Source organism: Notamacropus eugenii, chromosome 7 (assembly GCF_028372415.1).
Source record: "Notamacropus eugenii isolate mMacEug1 chromosome 7, mMacEug1.pri_v2, whole genome shotgun sequence".
Lineage (NCBI taxonomy): Eukaryota > Metazoa > Chordata > Mammalia > Diprotodontia > Macropodidae > Notamacropus > Notamacropus eugenii.
In genome coordinates, this window is record NC_092878.1 from 146,051,077 (window position 1) to 146,073,684 (window position 22,608).

The following is a 22,608-nucleotide window of genomic DNA, read 5'->3' on the forward strand; positions in this document are numbered from 1 at the left end:
AAGAAAAAGTGAGCAGTGATATCTCACTCCAAATAATACCAATCATTTCAGGTCCTTGGGAAGATAGTCCTATCACTATGTTTCTAACATGGGCATGTACCCAAGTGTATGTGATAGGGGGAGGGGCAGGGAGGGAGAAGGGTAGGGTGAACAACAAGTTGTAAACAGCCTTATTAAAACATTAAGACAAACATTTCTGAGGCCATCAGGACAAAAGAAGCAATATGATGTGACAGACAGGTCCACTGGGTGACAGAAAGGAGCAGAGATTTAAACCTCACCTCTGACACTTGTTAGCTTTGTGCCCATGGACAAGTCTCTCTGAGAATCAATTGTATTTATCTATAAAACGGAGGGCATATTTAGAACTGCAAACTTAGAAGTCATTCAGATCACTTCCATTTTGCCAGAGGAAGAAACTCAGGTTAAGACACTTAACCCAAGGTAAGCACCTACTTCATAGCTTTGGTGTGGCTTAAAGAGATTATGTCTGAAAAGCCCTTTGAAGGTGATCCTTTCTGTGTCCAGTTGCTTGGGGAAGGTAGAAGCACAGGGCATTTCAAGAGATGTTATCAGCCCCAGAAAAATGCAGGGAATCGGTATTGCAGTAGAAATAAAAGAAAGAAAGCACAATCACCACTTTCTTCAGGGGTATGGAAAGAGTGAGAAATGCCAGCACTTTAGTATTATTATCATTAACATTACCATTATTTTGGAACTGGGCTGTTTTTACTTCCTTTGTAAGGAATGATGGTACTTTTCAACACTTAGACTGCTTTCAAACCTATGCTTATTTCGCTCGCGTTAGAGCCTAAACGTCTTTAGGTGAAAGATCTAAGGTGAAGGGGTTGAAGGTGAGGTAAAGAGAGGGGAATCATTGCGTCTGAAGAATTCCGCCCCATAAATTATTTGTCTACAGCCACTTGCAAAGAAGCTAATTACGTTGCGAACAGTATGAAAGCCGACCTTCAGGGATAAGTTACCTGTTCACGTAAATCATACGTCTTTTGAACGGAAACCCAATAAGATAGCAAAAGATTTCCCAAACGATCGTCAAATGGGCTTGTCTACCTGCCCCTACACGTCTGATTCCGTTGTCGCCCCTTGAGACATTGTTACTGGGGAGGGTGAAGGCAATTTCCGTTATTCTCGGATATAATCTTCGCTTTTGCTACATCGCAGGCTCCTTGATCCTCATCCACTCCAAACTGCGACTGTAAAGAATGTGTGTATTTTACCCTCTTAAATCTCGGTAACCAGATGCCACAAACCACAACGGACACCCTTTCCAAATGAATACTTAGCCACATCCAAGTGCTTTGAAGAAAATAGTCATTTATTGTCAAAGCATCCAACATACCGAGATAAACTATAAAGTTTGATAAATCTTTGGAAGGGGGGGAAAAGAAACACATAACTATGCATACTTCGTTTCACTGGCACAAAATTACACTTTGTATTAAAAGGAAATACATATTTACAGAATCGATGACATTCTTCATGGAAGTTCCTGTAACTATTTCATGACACATGCACTTTCCCCTGGAAACTTGAACCAATCCCCCCTCCCCATTTTTCAAATTACTTTTTGCTTGTTTGCTTTGTGAGAACACAAACTGTAATCGCGTAATGCAGAGGCCTTGCATTCTTCTTTGTGCACTTTATATCTAAAATAAAAATTTGCCCTTCCATATAATTATTACATCTAAATTGTGTAAGTGCTTAATAATTTAAGTAGAAACGTATGATAAATGCATCAATATGTTGCAATATATGACATTTTAAAAAATGTATTTTGGGGGAGTGAAAATGCGTGCATTAAAAAAACCCACAAAAACAAAACAAACCCCCGAATCAAAACCCACCACCCTCTCCGACTCAGATATTTATTTACGGGTGTGGTTTTGTGCAAGTAAACATCGGAATGGCAAATCTTGTCTCCGAGTCCCAATGGGTGGCCCTGTCGCCCTACATTGTGTGCGCGTGTGTGAGAGAGTGTGTTTGGGAAAGAGGTGAGGCAGGTGTAGGGGTTGAATTTCATTCCTGCAGCTAGTTTTCGTCGTGTGCGTAGAGATCCCGCAGACTGGTTCTACCGTTCCATTTCAATTATGCGAGGTCATGTGCCTTGATAAGTGGTGGCGCTCCCTGAAGGATTCGTTGCAAATGGGGCACTTGAGTTTCTCCTCTCGCCGTCTCTTCACCAAAGGCTCCATCGCGTACTCCTTTTTGTGGTGTGACCGCATATGGTACACCAAGTCGGAAGTCATGCGGAAGGAGGCGTTGCACTTGGCGCACCAGTTCTGCGCGGGTAGGCAGAGAGACGTGAAGGATGGAGGAAGCAGCGTGAGTGCTGAAGGCAGCTGCAGCTGCAGGGGTCCGGCCGCGGCTGCGGCTGCTGCCGCCGCGGCCGCCGAGCTCTTGGGCCAGAACGTGGTGGCGTACAAGAAGGGGTTCTGTTTGGGCAGGCCCCCGCCATTCTGCAGCGGCGCACAGGCCCCGTTTAGGTCCGCTGCCGCACTCTGAAGTTTCACTGCTAGAGGGTCTGCAGGGTACAGTCTGGTAGGGCCCACGCCGTCCCCGGGGTGGCAAGGCTCCAACGAGCTTAGCTTCTGGCCCAAAACTAGGGGAGGCATTTGGGAGAAGGTTCGCGCGGGCTGCGAGAAGGCGCTTTTGCGTTCGTCGGGGGCTGCGCCCTGGCCCGCCCCTGCGCTGGCGCCCGATCCTCCGCTGCCCGCGCTGCCGTTGCCACCAAGCTGTGGCACGGTGGTGAAGGCGCTGCCCCGTGCCGGGCTGGCTCCCTCCAGACGGGCAGACAGCGGACCCCCGGGCCGAGCTCCCAGGAGTTTCTCGGGTCCAGACGGTGAATTAGAGGAGGAGGACGATGAGGGGGAGGAGGTATTGCCGACTAAGCCGCCCGTTCCAGCACTAAGATCCTTGTCCTCGCTCGCGCTCGTGGCCCCTTCGGCAGCCTCCTCCTCCTCCTGCACGAGCCCCGAGGTTCCCCCGACCGCCCTCGAGGCCTTTTTCACCTCCACAAAGGCGCTGCGCTTGGCCTCGCCAGTCTCCGGACTGGGGGGGGCGAAGAGGCGGCCGTTTTCCTCCAGGCTGAAATAGCTCCCCGTGGTGCGGTACTGCTGCTGCGGGGTGCACACCAGGTCCTCCTTGGAGGCCGGCTGGGGACGCTCAGCAAAGCGGCCTCGGCCCCCCACCAGTACCACCCCTCCACGGCTGGCCTCCTCCAGCTCCTCTGGGTATTTTCTCTTCGCTTTGATGCTGCCGCCGCCGCTGCTCCCGCTTCCCCCACTCGGCGTGGCGGGGTGCAGAGCGCAGGTGGCATTGCTGTTTGGACTCAGCTCCACCTCCTGGTGGCCGCTGCCGCTGCTGCCCACTCGGCCGCCTAAACTTCGGGGAGGAGAGCAGCTACGGCCCCCACGGGAGTTTTCCAGCTCTCGGGCAAGGTTGTGGAAATCCGTAGACGGCTTGACACCGCCTCCCGCGCCCGGCGCAGAGGGATTGCTGCTGTCCTGGGAAGCCGGGTAGTGGTGGATGGGAATGGTAGGTGGCTTGCAATACTTGGGGCCAGGTGCCAAAGTAGCCTCTGGCTGCTGTGGGTCCTTGGCCATGCTGCCGCCGCCGCCGCCGCCGCCGCCACTGTCGCCACAGCCTCCACCTCCTCCACCGTGTTCCTTTGGACAGCCTCCACCGTCCTGCTCATTGTGGGAGCCGGTGTCCGCGCTTTGTAGTCTCTTGGGACAGCGGAAGCGCAGGTGCGCCACGTAGGGAAACTCGAATTGGAAACGTTGGCTGCAGTCCAGGCATGTGTAAGGGGGAGACCCTGTAGCAAGCAGACACACATGTGCACACACAGAGAGAAGCGGTTACTCTTGTCACCCCACGTCTGTCTGGCAGTCCTAACCCTTGCACATAGTCGCATGTCTCTTTTAAGTTCCTGGAGAGTCAGGTCTATAAACTAATCAGACTTCCATCCTAACTTTTCCTTCCCAGCTAGTAATTAATTAAGCAATTCAGTTACAATGTCTCCATCGCAGCCAACCTTTCTCGCCTGAAGCCTACCTTCCTTCCGGGCAACTTGTCACAGGGGACCTACATCAGACCTTCCAAAAAAGCCTTCGTTTCCGAGGGCGTGGGTTGGTCTGAAGTGAATTGCAAGGTTCCTGGGCTCCCTCCTCCCTCCAGTTTTTCTCCCCAAGCCTCCAAAGCGGACAATGATTTAGGTAGACTGACAACCTACCATTCATTTTGCTGTGAGATCTAGAAGTGCAGAGCAAAAGAAGATCAGTCAGGTCTTTCCCATACCAGACAAGCAACTCCTCGTCTTTGGCAATCCTTCGGAGGGATCGGTAAAATAATTGTCCATTTTTAATGTAGGCTTCCAGGTTCTGCTCTTCTTTATCTCTAGCTGACTGAACCAGGCGAAGCCACATTAGACCTTCTGAAGAACCATTTGCTGCTGAAGTGTCCACCTGCATTAGATGTAACCAGAGCAGCGAGTCAGCAGCGTCCAACCTCCTCCCCTCATCACGACCCCCTAGGCCCCAGTGCACTACACGCACTCTCTGGACCTCAGCTCGCGAGCATTTGACCCAAACCTTCACCCATACACATTTTTGTCACTCACAGAAAACATACTGAGCAATTTCAAAAAATCTTTGGGTATTGTTTTACTATATTGGACAAAACCCTTTAACTTAAATACTGCAAAAAAAAAAAAAAAAGATCACTCTATCTTTGAAGACTTATGGTCTAATTCAATTGGTTTCTTCCCGACTTCAACTTCTAGAATTTATACTTTGTTTAATAAAGAGATGGGCTTAGGTTAGACCTAGGCCCTGAATAAGGTGGGTATCATAGATCTGGAGCCAGAATCTCAGTTCACAATCAGCTCCCGGTGTGGAGGGGCAAAGCCACTCCTCCGTTCTGAGTTTCCTCATTTGTAAATTGAAACGCTGACCAAAAAGGCCAGGAAGATTCCTTCCAACTCTAAATCCCATGACCTCCAAATTTGTCTGTTGTTAAAAGCAATAAGTCTACAGCACCCAAGCTGCTTTTATAACTCTGTTCAGCAGTCAATCCATCTGCTGTGGAGCATTAGGGTGAAGGATATGTTTTTGTGTAGGAGGGGGTTCGTTTGAGGGGGAGAGACACTTCAGAAGTTACCAAGTGAGAGGTAAAAAGATTTACTGTACAAATGGTTCCAGTATGCAGAAATCTTTCAACAATAGAAAATGTCCATAAGCCAATTCTACAGACAAAATGAAAAGGAAAATTGAATCAGGTGTTGGATATTCCAAATACAGAAAAACCCTGCCCCTATATTATCGGGAAATTTCAGGTGATAGGGAGGTAGGAAGAAGGTGAAGAATATTTCACTTTAGCACGGATAGATACTGCTACTACTGTAGGCCCGGCTGAGTTGATTTGTTAAGGGAGGGGCACAGGATATAAATCTTTCCTTAGTCCTCTGCTTAACAGCTCACTGACAATGAATGCATCCAACAGCAGTCAAATCTTACCCGGAATATATAAGGAACTGTTCTCTTGTCCGTGGACTTGAGAGCTATAAAAGCTATACTGTCGTACAAAGAAGTGTGGCTTAAAACGCAGGGACCGAATATCGCGTTTTCTGGGATGTCGCAGGTGGTGTAAACGCTGGTAAAAATATCCGTCAGACATTGCTGAACAGCCTTGGCATCTCCATCCCAGACGCCCCTTTGAACACCGGTATCCTCCATCGCTTAAGACGTACATGCATAGCGGGAGAAAAAGAAAAGTTTCCCAAAGTTACCTACGTGAACCGTTGTGTAGCCTCTTAAATTTAGAATCTGATTCCACTCCTACTTTTGTGGTGCTATTGTTTAAAAATAAAATAAAGAAGTGTTTCCTTTGAGTGAAGCCTTTATACTTTGATGTTTTCAAGGAAAACAAGACTTTCGAATTTCAGGATGTGAACTGAAGCGGCAAAGGGATTGGGTGGGGGGAAAGGGAAGTGGTGCTGGGACGGACATAGGAAGAAATGGTCATATTTACATTAACCAATACAGAGCAAAGATAAGTGAAATGAGTATAAGAGAATAACGCAATTTTAATACAGCCTATTGATCCTCTCAAACTAAAACAAACTTCTAGTGGTTGAGGGAAGGCTTATTCCTTCTGTCCTCATTGAGCTCTGGAGCCAGAGACCCGATCTTTTTATTCCAAAAAGAGACCCATTCTTGGAGAACAGCCTGTGGCGGAGGAGCATGGCAAATGGATTTCAAGTGGACTGTCAATGTCACTGATTTCATGTCAGCTAACCTTTAGCTCTAGTCTACAAGAGGGAACGTATGTCTGCTCATTACCATAATCCAGCACTTTCCCTCCGAGACTTTAATTAAAAGCAGCAAGCAGAGGTAATTATTTTTTACCTCGACACGCTTATTTATGGATGAGGGTGAATCCCAGTTACCTTGTTATACAAGGGGATAGATTCAGTCAAATGTGACTTGTGAAGTGTGCAGGTACAAGACAAACATAAAGTGTCCCAGCCTAGGAATACAATTTGTGCAATGAGTTGTGAATGCTCACTTCCCCAGACAGGACACTTTTTTTAAAGATGTGCGGGGGTGGAAATGGAGGCTGGGGCGATCTCCACATAAATTGAGCTCTTAAAGGTGGGCTCTCCAGCTGTTAAATCTTTAAGAGCTTTTAAATCAGTCACTGGTGGAGAACTCTCTATTAAGCTGTCATAAACGAACATTTCTCCCCCCTCCCTCTGAACACGCCAAAATGAAATAAGGTAAATCAGAAGGGAAATCTTGGGATCATGGAAAAATGAATAAAAAGCGATAGTTTTGAATCTTAAAGAGCCATTGGAGTAGTGTTGAATGCATTGTTATCTATCATACTTGGTGAGTCTTAGGTTACTCGGACCTGGCATTTCCCTAATTATTATTTCAGTGATACTATCTGTAATGTCAATAGCAGAAGATATGGGCACTAATTCTCTCTTGAGAAACAATTGATTATGAATTAATATTATTAATGTTCATTTCCTCTTAATATTCACTAACCAGTTAACTTCACAATTTGGTTTTAAGATAGATTCTCCCCCCCTTCCCCCCCTATAGTTATCAACCATGACTGAAAGTTTTATTTGGTTTACTTCCTCTTACATTTGCTTCTCTATGCTACCCTTCGGCCCAGGAAAAACATAGGGAGGGAAACCCTTGTAACAGCAAGGACCCCAGGGTCTTTGCTGTTACAACCCTTAGAAGAGAAAGTCCATTTTTTTTTTTTTAATGGACAATAGCCCTTTCCTTCCACATTTCCCTGTGGTTTTTTGAGATCTGGTTGCAAATTAATGTAATTTAAAAAAAAAACAAACAAAACAACAAAACTCCACAACTTTTTTTTTGTTCTTTAAAAAGCCTACTTCTATTTTATCCTTTCATTTTGCTTCAATTCAACGTTTTAACCTCGAATTTTTCTCTCTTTTTATCAAGTCCCATTACCAGAAGCCTTTCATTGTGCTGGAGGTCGCCCCGTCACTTCGGGCAACAGCAGGGACGCAGTCATTAAAATGCAGTTTCACCTAACAATACGGGGAAAGGGTCCCCCGAACACCAGGGCTAATCATCACGCCGTCCGCCAAGCCCCAAGCCCGGAATCATCACAATAACCAGCTGATGGGTATGCTAGAGAGAGCAGAGAACCGCTTGCCTGCCCGCCTGCTCGCCAACCTGCCAGCTCCCTTACTCTTCCCTATGCCACTGATAAATTAAGATCTCAAAAACCTGCTCCACTAGGATCTCTCTCTTTAAACCCCTTCTCGGATCCTCTTTCTGGGAACCAGATCCATGCAGAAGAAGCCAACTGCTCCAAGGCAGTCGAGTTCCATCCCTTCTCTTCCCCCAGCCCTGGCATTGTCTGCCGGTTGCCAAATCACCACCTCGGTGGCAAACAGCTTCTTTCCCCTTTCTCCCTTTTGTATAAAACGTTTTGGTGTTGCAGGTCCCCAGCTCATCCCCACCCCTCAATGCTTGAAATTGGGAGGAAAAAAGATACTTCCCCCACCCACTCCCGCTGTGTCCCCTCGTCGTCCCCCCCCCCCCCCCCCCCCCCCCCCGCAAACACACAGAAGCACGGACAACCACCACCAACGTAAATGGACTTACCAGGAATAAGGTCAGAATATAATCCCCAAACCAAGGATACCCGAAAAGGATAAAGGATAAAATCGACTCTCGCCTTCCCCTACCCCTAAGTGTCTATTGTATTTCCATGTCAGGAGACGTTGGTTTTCCTGCCCTGTATGCCTTGTAAAGCGACGGGGAGAGAGAGAATGAGAGAAGGAAGGAGGGGGAGAGAGAGAGAGAGAGAGAGAGAGAGAGAGAGAGAGAGAGAGAGAGAGAGAGAGAGAGAGAGAGAGAGAGAGAGAGAGAGAGAGAGAGAGTTGTACAGATGGACCCGATGCAGTGACTGACTGGCACACAGACACACACTTTTTGTTTGCTGCACATAATCTGCCCAATGACGCGTGACAGCCCATGTCCCCTCCCTTTAACTCTTTACTCGGCGTTGCTCTCCCTGTGGTTGTCCCCTCTCCTCTTTCTGCCTCCCAGCTCTGCTAGCTACCTGGAGGTCCAGCTTTTCCCTTCAAGAGTCGAAAACCTCTTGTGGGTTCTTAGATTCCAGTCTATCTCTTCCCAATGCTTCTTCATTTTGGATTGAGGTGGGGGAGAGGAGGGAAAGTAGAGAAATAAATTAATTCTATAGGAAATAATTCTTCCCACCAAAAACCATCACCCGAAAGTAAAATTAGGGAAAAGGGTCGAAAGTGTCAGTAGGTCATTTGTGTTCCCTTGGGTACTTCGGAAACTCCCGCAGCAGAGCTGATGAGAGCACCACCAAGGGAATGTGAAACAGTAGGCGACGGGCGATGGGCAGGGAAAGGGAGTGGGTGGGTTGGGTTAGCCCAAAATTGCTCCCAAATCACCCACTAGAGACTAGCTACGTTAGGGTTTGGGGATGGGACTAGGAAAAACGTCAACTTCTTATCTCAGAATTTCTCAGATATCCACTGCCCCGAATATTCAGAGGGAAAAATAAACTTAAAAAATAACAACAACAACACAAAGTCAACTTTTTCGTGACCACTGGATCTCTGAGCCAGACCCGCTGAGAGTGGTGATAGGAAAGGAGCAGGGTAATTACAGAGAAGCAGGAGGGTGGGAGGAACAATTCGTGAAGCTTTGTAAGGTGTGTGTGTGTGTGTGTGTGTGTGTGTGTGTGTGTGTGTGTGTGTGTGTGTGCGTGCGTGTGTGCGAGAGAGAGAGAGAGAGAGAGAGAGAGAGAGAGAGAGAGAGAGAGAGAGAGAGAGAGAGAGAGAGAGAGAGAGAGAGAATAATGGGACCTCCCCCAACACTAATCATCTCTAGGTAGATAGAGCAGAGATTCCAAGTGATGGAGGAAATCTTCAGATTACTAGCACCCGCCCCACCCCCGCCCCTAGTCCCTAACATCCATCCAGAGATCCCCCTGCGATATCAAGCTGGGAATTCCTGAAAGGTAGTATGGACTCTGTGCTTTGAAAGTCTGTTGGGTCTGGGAGAAGGAGTTTAATTTAAAGGCTCACAGACAGCTCTATTTTGACAGGCCTTTGAATTTCTGAACAGAAGTAATTTTGGAAATTTCAGGAGCATCATACCTGCTCTTTACCTCCTCTCTCCAACATCTTGTCCTATAACTTTGGGGTTGCAGTGGTGGTATGCCGGGAAGAGTCTTAGTGGGCTGCTCGAATCTGTCTTTCAATAGTTTTACTTTTATCGAGAGGGGCTGAAGGCTTTCTCTATTCCAGCCTTCTACTAAAGGAAAATAGGCTACTTGGTCTTTACAAAAATGGTCACCTTAAGTATTGTGACTATGGTCGAAAGTCAAGAAGACATACAACAATTATCCATACAATTTCAGAGGACCAAATATTATAACTCCACTCCATAAAAGTTATAACACTCCATCAAAACAATCCATTTAAGATTTTCACCTAGCAGGAATCTTTGCCTCAAACTGACCAGACACTGGCAGATTTCCAAGTCATTTAGACTGGGCAGAGAACTTAAGCACAAAATACATACTCATATAATCAGACTCAGTTCTATCCATTCTTCTGTAATTGTCGGGGGGGGGGGGTGATCGAGAGAAGAATAGGTGGATGTCACTGAGGTTAATGAAATATATGTAATGGACATGTATATCAAATACATGTGCTCTGATAAAAATATGGAGTTGCAAACGTAGACAGGGATGGAAATCTAAAAAGAAACGTTTAAGAGGAAGATTGGTATAGGGTGCTAGTTCAGTCTCTATCTCTGGCATTGCCAGGACTTTCTCTGATGCTGAACACATGGGCAGTTTTCTGGGTCAGAGTGGCATTAGACTCATCTCTTGGATAAAACAAATAAGGATTTCTTCTGAAGAGAAATGCTGGGACCGATAGAATGTGATAGAAGAGAGATCATTAGTTGATCTCTCTTTCTTTTGCCCTCCTTTTCCTAGTTTCCCATTTCTTTTTTTTCTTCCCTCAGTCAACCATTACCAAGGCCAGGACTGATTCTGATCAGGCGGCATCTTTGTGCTGCAGGGGAACTGAATTGGTAAGCTTCTCTACTCGAAGGAAGGACTCTGAGGTCATTCTATTTTATCTGAGTCACAAACTGGAAAGTGAAAAAAGACAGACAGAGACAGCAGCACAGAGGATACTTTCCCTAAAGTTTTAAATTTCCTCCCCTTTAAAGAAAACTTTCTTAAACTCCTTGAAAACCCCCATTCCTGTGTCTCCCATCCCATCTCATGCCTACTCCTTTTCTGGTATTGCCTTTGCTAACAGCCTTTGCTAAACAGAAGTTAAAAGCACTCAGCAATGCACATAACCCTACCCCTCTATATTTTCTCATTGAACTGATCAGTACACATCCTGGTGAGAAATAATGATGATGATGTTGACAATCTTGTCTATATCAATAAAAGGTTTTTCAAAGAACTTTCCTGTCAAATTCCTGACAGGTAGAGAGTTCAAGATGAATATACACACACAACCTTATATAAGAGCCACCAGGGTTTCCTCTTACCATTAATTTCACAGATGTGTTTCTTTCAGATCTTTTATACCATTCACATCCATTTAATACCAAGAGAACAAAAGAGCAATCAGAAGGGGAACAAGTCATTAAAAGCACTTTTTTATCCAAACCAAGGTTGGAGTCAGGGGTGTTGAGAGAAGAAAGAGAAAGGAAAGTAATATTTTTAAGGACTTCAACAGAAAACCCAGGAAAACATTTAGGACTGAGCAGAAATATTAAAATGAGCAGGTAGATTAGAAAATAGTAAGAAAGAGAAGAGGATTGATGAAGAAGAGAGAAATATGGGAAAGGAGACCACAAACATTAGCAGAGATTCTCACAGGAAATTGCAGGTGGATTAAAAGAAAGTATAGAGTGTTTGTCCTAAATTTCTTTGATTAATTTTTAGTGACAAAAAGATTGAGAACTACATCCCAGTACAGCTACTTAATGAGTGGGAAGCTAGACTTTCTGGGAAAAAAATTAAAAATCAAGGTGCCATCTTTCCTACAGGTTCCACTTGAAAATGCTTCTGATGCTACAGAGTCAAAATTCTTAAGGAGGGAGGAGATAAATGAATCATAACTTTTAGCAATGGGACTTTCTTGTCTTTTCCTCAACAAGTCAGTTACATGTTTCAAATATGCCCCTATCTGTACATATTATGCAGGTTGTACATAGTGCATAGTACATAAGGTCTTTTGCTAATTCTATGGGGAAGAAACATAAAGCAGATATTTACCTTTTTGCTCTCCTTCCAAACTAAAAAAAGTCTTGGGAAAACTATAGCTTTGAACATCATGGGGGGAAAACAGAAAACTTTATTTTATGCTTTACAAACCTTTTTTCCTGCCTTCATTGTAGTAGTTTGAATAGAGTTAAGTAGACTTTCAACACTTATTTTATCCAACTCCACCAGACTTGTCACCTGAATTAAAGAGATTGACATAACATTAAAAATATGGGAGTATGTAAAATTTAGACAGTAATTTCTGCCTGAAAGATTTTCAGTATTTTAAATGGCATAGTTCTTGCTTTGTGGTATAAATTGTCTAAATGAATATCATTAATGGGATGGGGGGAAAGGAAATCTACAAATTATTTTTATTTCTCTCAAAATTTAAGGGACAGCACGGTACATAAACCAACTTGAAATTGCCCTGACATTATTAATTATAGAAATTCACTGATACTAAAAGCACTGTTAAGACATTTATGTGCATTTATTCAGCCTCAAAAGCGACTATAAAGCACACCTCAGTCAATAGTTTCATCTAATTCTCACGGAACAATAGGTTTATGCATATATTTGGGGTTCTTTTCCCTGATATTTTATTTCCAATTAAAACGTTAAAGGGATAACAATGAAGAAGGATGAAGGATATTCCCCATGCACATTACTGTAAAGCTTTCCCTAGCTATTGAAAAGATAAGTGGATATTCTACTTCTAATGCCTTCTTTTGGAAAGGATGAGTAGAAAGATAAGTTGATGAAAAAATGCCCTGAATTGGGACAAAGTGGAAGTAGAAAAGGGGTGAGGGGTGGAGGAAAAGTAGCGAAAACTGTTTTAGGACTACTAGAGTGGGAATTCTTATGCTCAGCTGGGATAAATATTGGGAAAAAGAAATCTTAGTCTTGTTCAGAGGAAGAAGAACACTTGTGGGATGACCTTCATAGAAACTGTAAAAGATGCCTAGGCTGAAAGAAGAAATTGCATTCCCCTCCTAAACTTCTTCCCCTTCTGGTTCACCTCTGCTTCTTACAAACAAGTGGTTGGTTTCCAAAGGTTTTGGCTCTTTTTCGGAAGCAACATGGAAGGAATGAGAAAGAGAGGTGCAAGAGGATGAAGGTTAATTCATGCCTTTTCCTTTCTGGCTGAGGTGGATGGCAGGAAAGAGTAATTGGAAGAAAGAGGGACCAGAAGGAAATGGAATACTAATTGTGTTTTAACTGACAGTAAGTGACAAATTGTTTCCCTTTATTGAAACTAGCGAGATGGGAAACATTTACAGGAACAAACTTGATCAGACTGATATGGAAGAAGAAAAAGAGAAGAGGATTGTATGGACTTCTTGGGAGTACCCAGGAAGTCAAGTGAACCTGGAAATACCTTCCATTGCCCTGTATAAGGTGACCAACCTGGTTAAGCCACCAGACTCCTTTAATGTACTGAGCCAGGAGAGAAAAAGTTGAGGTCCTAATTCAAAGCCTATGGTATCTGTCAGATCTTCCTCTGCGAAGCTTAAGAACTATAGTAGGATAAAAAAATATGAGCACAGCAGTCTTATTTTTAAAGAATGTTTCAGATTGAACTTTACCTTTTTTTTTCTTTTGAGGTGGGGAGGCCATCTCTTATTTGGTGCTTAATGCTTCTGGGTAAGATTTTAAGAAATCTTAAGAAGAGGCAGATGGGTGGAATGGAAAGGGATGTCTGTGGAAGCAGAAAACCTGCATTTAAATCATGACTCTGTGCTTTCTTTCCTCTCATATGACATGTCATCTCCCATCTCCACACCTTTACACTGACTGTTTTCCATGCCTGCAATGCATTACAACTTCACCTTTGACTTTTAGAAATTTTTGTTTTCCTCAAAACTCTGATAAAACTCCACCTTCTAAATAAAGCCTCTCGTCATGCCCTGTGTAAACTGGGGTCAGTCACTTTTTACATCTGTGGGCCTTGGTTTCTTCATGAATAAAATGAGAGTATTTGAGAGATGACTATTCCTTTCGGTTGTAAAGCTTTAAATCTAAAACTCAAAAGTTAAAGGGTTGAAAAGCATGAACTTCCAACATTTTCTCATGAGAAATCAGGAAGATTGACTCCGGGAGAACAAATACCTTGTTGTAGGTGCTGCTATCTAGAAATTCACTTTTCATGGATCTTGTCAGTCTTATTCCCAGGCTCCCAAGCAGAAATCTCCCAATTGGAATCTGTAAGTCACAGCATCATTTACTCAAAAATAGGCCTAGACTCTTTTCTGTGCACTAAATTCAGATTTAGAGAGACAGAATGAAAAATATTCTAGATCCCAGCATTTTGAGAAACTTGTGTTCACATCCCACCTCTGGCACTAGCAGTATCACTTACTACCTTGCATGACCTTGGTCAAGTCACTTGAAACTTCTGGTCTTAATGAAAGGTTTGAAGTTTATGATCTTCTTAATCTATGACCCTATGAACTGTCTATTGGACATCTCTAACTGAGCACATCCAAAATAAAACTTACTATTTTTATCTCAAACCTATCCCTTTTCTAATGTCCCAATTCTTCTAGTCACAGAGGTTTATATCTTGGGCTTCTCATTATTCTACAATTCACAACATCCCTCCAATCCACTTCTCTTCAGTTCCCTTTCCACCTTAGTGCAGGCCTTCACCAGCTCTTGCCTAGACTATTTCAAGGATCTCCTACTTGGTCTTATCTTCCTGATTTTCTTCACAGAACTGCCAGAGCTGGGGATGGGGAGGGGAGTGATATTCCTAAATCACAGAGCTGACCATTCTCGACCCCATTCACCCCTAAATGTCTACTATTATTAAGCATCTGTCTCAAACTATCCTTCCAGACATTATATATTCCTCCTTGTATTCTTTATTTCCAGCCAAATGGGTCTACTTGCTGCTCCCTTTGTATTAAATTCGACTTCCTGTCTCCTTACCTTTTTCAGGATATTCTCTATACATTGGAACATACTCCCTCCTCATCTACCCAGTTTGGAACACTGAGCTCCCTCAAGGTGGCACAATGGCTAGAACTCTGAGCCTGGAGTAAGAAGATCTGAGTTTAAATTTGGGCTCAAACACTAATTAACTAATAGTATGTGTGAATCTAGACAAGTCACTTAACCTCAGTCTGCCTCAATTTCCTCAACTGTAAAATGAGGTATCAGCACCAACCTCCTAAAGTTGTTCCTGAGAATAAAATGACATTATGTGTCTGGCACATAGTAGGAGCTTAATTAATATTTCTTTCTTTCTTCCTATTTATTTGTATTTTCTTTGTATATGTTGAGTATTGACCTATCTGTGTGCATGTTGTTTCCAAAGGTAGAATGGGAGACAAGCACTATTTCATTTTTCATATCTCTATCCCCAGCACCTAGTGTAGTACCTTACAAATAGTAGAATTTCAATAAATATTCATTGAATGAATTAATGAATGAAGACTTTGGAGGCTAGGATTACTGATTTATTCTCCAATCTCCCACTGCTTCCAGGCATCAAATGAAGCGAGGGGAGGAATCCCTTTCAAATCCCCAGAACAGACTCCTTCTCCCAGGCAGATTGAAGACAGGAAGTATTTCTACTTCTTTTTAGACACAGGAGTGAAATAAAGCTCAGATTGGAAAATTCTTCTGAATAGAGTGTCCTCCGACCCTCATCACTTTTCTTCAGTGGTAAGAATAAAATATAGGAAGTCACTTAGCAGGAGTGAATCCCTTACTCCTCCTTGTTTTGATAAATCTCACAATTTTGCATGTACTAGGGGAAAGTAGCATGAGGATTGGAAAGAAAGGGTAGATCACACCTAGCATAGCAAACTTGCCCATATTGACCCTCTGGAAATCAAGTTAAGAGTGTCTCCTATCTCATTCTTAGGGGTGAGACAATGCAAGGAGGTCATCAGTGGCCTTAGACTGGTTATCCCAGGGAACAGCTACTCCCCACCTCCACTCTCAGTCTTGGTCTTCCTTGATACATATACACTGAGAAACTGATTAACATTTGTGGATACTTCTATATTCAATTCACAAGCCCTCTGAAAAATGTAATTATACTGTGTTAAACTGAGCTGATGAAGAGCGTATAAGAATGCTTTCCTTTTCTAGGAGAAGCGATCTAGGTAGAAGGCACACAGGGATGTGACTTCTTTTAGTGGAAGCAGTTTCTGTGATCTCTGCCTGAATTCCTTGTCCCATCTGCCCTGAGGAGAAACACATTTGAAGAATGAGAGTAATTGTGAAAAATGAAGGGAAGAGAGGGAGAAAAGCTGTGAGGACAGCAATTAGTAACAAAAATAGAGACCAGCTCCATTTCTACCTGAGAGATCTGGGAGATTTACATCTAATCCCAAACTGCATTACCTATGGCTTTAAAACTGCTCACTTTTCACATTAAACTGATTGAGTGTTTGCAAAGCTCCCTCCGTGATTACCAGTTACATGTAATTTCATGGACTTCTCACTTCAGGTTTTTTTTGTTTGTTTTTGCTTTTTTAAAAAGGAAGGGTGATAAAAATAACCTGCCAAATAAATCCAACATCAGGCTATTAAGAAAGGAAATGGGGTAGCTATAGATGTGAGCTAGGATATCACTAGGAGGTAATTAAATGTGTCAACAAGTATAGGTGAGTGCCTCTGAAGTCTGGAAAGATTGGGGATCAGATTCCACCTCTGGTATTTGTTAATTATGTCACTGTGTTCAAATCTCTTGTCCTCTCTGAGCCTTCTTTTTTTCATATTCTTGGGGGAAAGTGGATTGCAAACATGAGTTTTTTTTTTTTAAATGCAGAATACAATGGCAAAAGAGAGGTGAGCTTTACCAAATGATATGAGATTTGGTTTAAAATCACTGATAAATTACTCGCAATAAAGGGTTACCATCATGATACAAATGTCCACTGAGATCTTTTCTGACTAAAATTCTGTGATTCTATGAATAAGAGAAGAGAGAGTTCTCCTTTGTAGTAAGACAGAAAATACCCAAGAACACTCAAGTGTGTACACACACACACACACACACAAATACACACCCAGCTCCTGCCCACTCCTTCTATAGTTAAAAGAATCCACTAGAGTATATAGTTGAGAAAAAAATCTCGGAAATGAACACATTTTATCTATTTATTTAGAGATTTCCACTTGTCCTAGAAAGCAGACCAAGAGTGGGTAGATCTATTGATGGAGTGTCCAGATATAGCCATCTCTTGGTACCGAGGGGCTCTGAAGACTATCATTTTGCTTTCTTGTGACTATAAATAACAATATATGTGACTATAAATACCTCTCCCTAACAAGTACTTGTGACATACAAGTTGGCCCTGTGATTTGTTGGGGAATGGTTTGGATATTATAAGCATGGAGAAAGAAATTTATCAAGGGAGGAACTCTATTACTAAAACATATTCTTAAAAACAGGTTTTTCTGTATATTCTTAGCCTCCAGCTTTTCTTTGGTGGGATAAGGTGACTCCTGCCACATAATGCACACTCTCAAGTAAATTTCTGGAGGCACTACTAACATGGGATACATGACATTCTACTATGCTGGTGAGCCCGTCTGGGGAAAGAGGATGGAATAAAATGAGGGCCTGCCAACAATGAAATGAGCCAGTATACTTATGGGGTTAGGACTAGTAGAAGCCAAACACTCAGTCACTCATTCTCTCTTTTTTAAAGGAAATATTTGTAAGCTGAGAGCTTCCAAAGAACTATGACAAAAATTAAGGGAATTTATTGGAATGAAAAACAATCAGTCTTTCCTGATTCCTTAAAAGACCTCCAGCTAGGCATCTACTATATTTCCCCTCTCCCCTTTCCCCCAACTTTATATGGAACTCCAGCAAGTCCAGCACATAGTATAGTGCTTGATAACTAGTAGGAACTTAAAATGTTTGTGGATTATTGTTCAAAAGGAGAAATATTCAGATCCTATTGAATGTGGTGTGGTGGATGGAAGGTTGAATAAAAAAAAAAAGCTGACTTCAAGTCCTCCCTTTGAAAAAGAATTGGATATAAGCAAATATATACACATCTATTTATAGGCTATGTGACACTTGAACTATTCATTTAACCTCTCGCTTCTCTAGGCAAACCCCTGAATTAGTACGTTGAATTTTCTTCTCTGAAAGTCCCCTATACTAATTAAATCCCAGATCCAGTCCCTAGGTCCTATTCCTGTAGGCCACTAGATATACTCATTTATATGAATTCCAGTGGAATTCAGAGATAACCAGGTATACATTAGCCATATAGTTAAGACTAAGCTTATAAGGCCCCATGAGAGGAAGGGGACACCAAATTACATGCATCTTTCACAAATATATAACCCTAGTCTCTCTCTCTCTCTCTCTCTCTCTCTCTCTCTCTCTCTCTCTCTCTCTCTCTCTCACACACACACACACACACACATACATACACACATACACACACACATACACACATACACACACATACCTCCAGAGAACTAAAGTCTCAAAAAGAAAAGAACTCAAGGACCTTTCTCAATCCCTTGATGGAGTACTACCATCTGATCACCTTTATGTTACCATTCAGCCTGTTGGGACATTGACTGGGGCTAGCATATTGAAGACTTTACTCTAGTAACTTTACTCTAGTAACTTTTCCAGGAAAGCACCATCACACAATCCATGTTTATTCTGTTGTCCTAAGACACAACTCAGTACTATCCATAGGGTCATTCAGGTTCAGGGCCCAGCCTAGAGGACAATGGAATTTTTGTGTCTGTCTTCTGCTCTGTGATTGAGAAGAGCCTCTAGGGGAGGAGAAGAATGACACAGACTTGAGACAGAGCCAACAGCAACCAAAGAGTTGCACCATTTTCTTGTGCTACACTTCAAACTCATCAGCTTTGGTGTTAGAGAGAGACCACTTGCTATCTGATACAGCACAAGATGGTGGCAACTGCTGCATATTGGAGGCTAGCAAATAGAAAACTACTCCCCTGCCCTTTAAGTGGTATAGAGGAAGATCTGATCAAGTGCATGGCACCGCAATATCAAGGTGAATTTTTCTTGAAGAGGTAGCACCTGCAGCACAATGACATTGACAGGATTGCAAACCTGCTTGTTCCCCATGATTGTTGTTACAAGTCTGAGGGCTGAGTAATGTCAATTCTGGAGCAGAGGTTCTGGAGCAAAATACAGAGGGGATGAGGTAGACAGCATTGAAGATGATTGCATAATTGGAGAAGGAAATCAACAACCCTGAGACCATATTAATTTATACAGAGGAACAACTTCCCAGTGCTCGGCCCAGCTCTAACAAAAGGTTCTTTTGTGGATATGACTTTCCATTCATATAAGAACCTTTGACTGGTGCTGGACATTGTAGAGAGCATACAACTTTAATGTTCAGGACATCTTTGCCAAACATACAGGCAGGATCATCCTCAAAGGAGACCTGAAAAACATTACATCACCAATGCTAACTTCCTGAGGAGTGGGACTGATTATACTGTCTATGTTAATGTGGCCCAGGAATTTCATGACTCAGACTCAGGTGTGAGGCCAGATGAATCTGTGTCCTGGAGAAAGATTCAAATGGATGCTGGGCCAGTCAAGGTGTATGTCAATGCCCCTTTTATCTTTCCTCTGCTTATAACAGAGATTTTTGCCCAGAGAATTATCACCTTAACTCCTGAGAAAAGTGGAGTGTAGTTGAGAAAAGTTGAGAAAAGAGCAGTGGGTTCTAATAGTGACCTGGAAGCTGGGAGTGCTAGGTTTTGACCCCTACTATTAACTATCTTCAATCATCTCCAACCCTCTCAGTGCCCTAGTCAAGGTCAGCAAATACGCAGGCCTAAGGTAAAGTTTTTTTTTTTTTATTTGGCAGTTAATGGTACTCATTCTCAAGGTCAATAAACCATACCTGCCTCCAAAAAAGAAAAAAAAAGCAATTTTTCTTTCACCCTATCATCCTTGTCACATCAATTCTCCTTTTCCGATAAATCTACTTCTTTTAATGCTATACCATAGTACAGCTGTGGGATTCCAATTGCCCCAGCCTAAGGATTCTAAGACTATTTAAACAATCTTCAGCAACGAGAATTTCTGATCAAGACAACAAAAACATATCAAAACAAAACAAACTTCAATGTCTCTCTAACAAAAATCCGTATGACTAGGGTGAGTTTAAGTATTTCCCTGAATATCAATATGTATACCAGATCAAAAACTTGGAGCAGAATGAAGAGACAGCAATGGAAGAGAGCTTGGAAGATTTTATTTTTCCTGTGGAGAAGAGAACTTTACTTGTATTTTTAAATTTTTTTTTTTTTGGTTAGCACCAACACCAAGTCTGAGGCTCTTAGCTAATATCTTCTCTTCGGGAGACATGGGATGCGCATGTCTAAAATGGCTCACCTGATGACTCCAGAAGATTGCCAAATCTGCTCTCTTTGGAGAAATTATAGTGTCAGAACAAGTGTTTTTTGGTTCCAATCAGAAGCCTGGGGGTAGTTTCAGGATCCAGAGAGGATCTTCTTTGATATACACCAAAGTAATGCCAATACAAGTAGATTTCATAAAGAGCCTGTGTGATTAGGCATATATGTAAGTTTGGTTCATTGGAATCTGATCCTAATGGAAACAAGGACTGCACCCTCTCCTAAGGAATAACCTTCCAAAGGGGAAGAAAAACCCCAACCACTAACAAACTGGAACACTTCTTAGACAAACTTTTCAAGGCAGGCATTTTAGGAAAGCCAGAAGTGAACCAATAACTAGGCTTAAGTGGTAGGAAGATGAGAATGACATGAAATAAACTTATAATTGCTTCTTCAAAAGAAAGTTCAAAATTTACTTTTGCTAGAAACACTGGACTAGCTGAATATAGAGAAAATGAAAAGAGTAGTTCCTTTTTATAGAAAGAATTTGTGTAGACATTAAAAGATGGATCGAAGGAGTAATGGGATTGGAAGTTGTCAAAAAAGAGAGAAATTGGGCAACTAGTTAACAAGAGAAAATATCTGTTGAACAGTGAAAGATAAATAAGTGGATATTACTTTCCTTGTTCTAACTCTTTAACTCTCCTTCCCTTCTGCATTCATCCCCTTAACAGTCTGACACCCTGGATGAAGCCAAATGGAAGGTAATTAGCTGAGGGAACTATTCTGTGTCATTGCTTAATCTACCTTCTTGAATTGCTTGCAAGGATATTTTTCACTTTTGTCTCTTCTTTCCACATTTCCAAGATGTCATGGATTCATATTACACTTAGTTATGCTCAGCATTGCGTGCAATAATGATAACGACAGGGAGAGACTTGTTTGGGAGAAATAATTGTGTTCCAAGAGGGAGATCTAACCCAATGATTACTGTTCTGTAGATCTACAGTACAGTAAAGAAAACTCTTCCTCTGCCCAGGGTGAGGAATCTGTTCTCTCTCTGGGAGATTCCACAAAACAGAAATAAAACAATAGGACTCCATTTTCCCTTCTCTTTCCAGCTCATCCCTCACATTCTTTGCCTTTTCTCCTCTCCTGAGAGAAGCATGGGACAAAGGACACTTTCAAATCAGAGAGGAGAGTAGGGAATGGAAGGGGAGGGAGGAATGAAAGGAGATTTATGTGCGATTTTTGGAAACCACATTTGTGTTTCCAATCTGTCATCTCGACCTATTCTGGAAGAAGGGGCAAAAGGACAGGAATTAGAGAGCAGTAAAGGTGAGGACAAGGACTTAAGTATGTAATATTTAAGTTTAAGAAGTGATGAGAGGGAGAGTAAGGGTGGAAAGGAAGACAGAAGATCCATATATAAGTTAGTTTATGTTTCCTTTTTTGGGGGGGTGAGGGTGGTGAAAGGAGGTCATGAACCTGCATATGTGTCTTTTTAAGTCCAGCATGTTCGTGTGTGTGTGTGTGTGTGTATGGATAGTTGTATATCTTTGAATGTGCATATGTTTTTCTGTGGCAATATATACATGAGTGTATGTAGGTGTTGGCACACAGCTGTTAGAATGTCTCAACCACTGACAAGTCTTAAGACAGCAGGTACTAGTAAGTCAGGAGATACAAAGGGAGACTATCAATGTTGGGGATTGTAAGTTGGGGAAGTAGCCACCTGAGAACTGAGAAGGAGAGAGGCTTTTTGTGGGGGGAGACGAGAGGAGCACTATTTAAGGGATTTAAAAGACTACTAATGAAGGAGTAAACCTAATGAAATTTCTGTTAGTAACTCAAACTACAGATGCAGAATCCTAAACCCAATATTTCTTATTACTCTGAACACACCAGTTCAAACATGGATACTTGAATGTATTCTCAGTATAATACACAATTCTTCATCTCACCTTCCCCACCTTAGGTTTTAAATGCCTACATTACCATTGGTTTTACTTTGTACAAAGTGCAATGCCAATACAGTTATACTGCGTTATTTTCATCAGGAAGTTAACATCTTCGGAAAAGATATGTTAATATTTCTGTGCAACTGGGAAACCCAGTTTGTCACAAAAACTTGATTCGTGACTATAAATCTCCCCCCACCCCCAGTTAAAATCGGAGGAGTATTTTAATTTCCTTCTTTCACTCCATATTCCTTCAGCTCTCTCATTGCATATTACTGGATGAGCAGAAATCTTTTCCCTAGGATTTCGGTACTGGGCAAAGTTGACAACGAGTGAGAAGGAGTTGCAACTTTCAAAAAGATTTATTTTTACTTCCCATAAATCTCTTCCCGTTGTTCTTCTGCCCAACGAAGCATGATAAAGCCCTTTTCCATAAAGTATTCAGCATTAAGGCCACAAA

General features: G+C 42.5%; 1 protein-coding gene and 1 pseudogene across 1 annotated transcript; one reads left to right on the forward strand and one right to left on the reverse strand.

Moving 5' to 3' along the window:
- Window positions 1-1,353: 1,353 nt before the first annotated feature.
- On the reverse strand, window positions 1,354-5,888 carry PRDM8 (PR/SET domain 8). Its single transcript, XM_072623309.1, has 3 exons — window positions 5,535-5,888; window positions 4,253-4,484; window positions 1,354-3,835 (listed from the first exon to the last, which is right to left on the reverse strand). The coding sequence occupies exons 1-3, from the start codon at window positions 5,751-5,753 to the stop codon at window positions 2,103-2,105; spliced, it is 2,184 nt and encodes a 727-aa protein (XP_072479410.1). The 5' UTR covers window positions 5,754-5,888; the 3' UTR covers window positions 1,354-2,102.
- Window positions 5,889-13,113: 7,225 nt separating this feature from the next.
- Window positions 13,114-19,519, forward strand: LOC140514774 (deoxyhypusine synthase pseudogene; annotated as a pseudogene).
- The last annotated feature ends 3,089 nt before the right edge of the window (window positions 19,520-22,608 follow it).

What these genes read in the sequence shown, in the direction of transcription:
- PRDM8 (XM_072623309.1), bottom strand. Translation starts at nt 5,753, where the DNA reads ATGGAGGATACCGGTGTTCAAAGGGGCGTCTGGGATGGAGATGCCAAG. An exon ending in CAGTTCCTTATATATTCCGG is followed by an intron (nt 4,485 to 5,534) that starts GTAAGATTTGAC and finishes CATCTAATGCAG; the next exon opens with GTGGACACTTCAGCAGCAAA. An exon ending in ATCTCACAGCAAAATGAATG is followed by an intron (nt 3,836 to 4,252) that starts GTAGGTTGTCAG and finishes TGCTTGCTACAG; the next exon opens with GGTCTCCCCCTTACACATGC.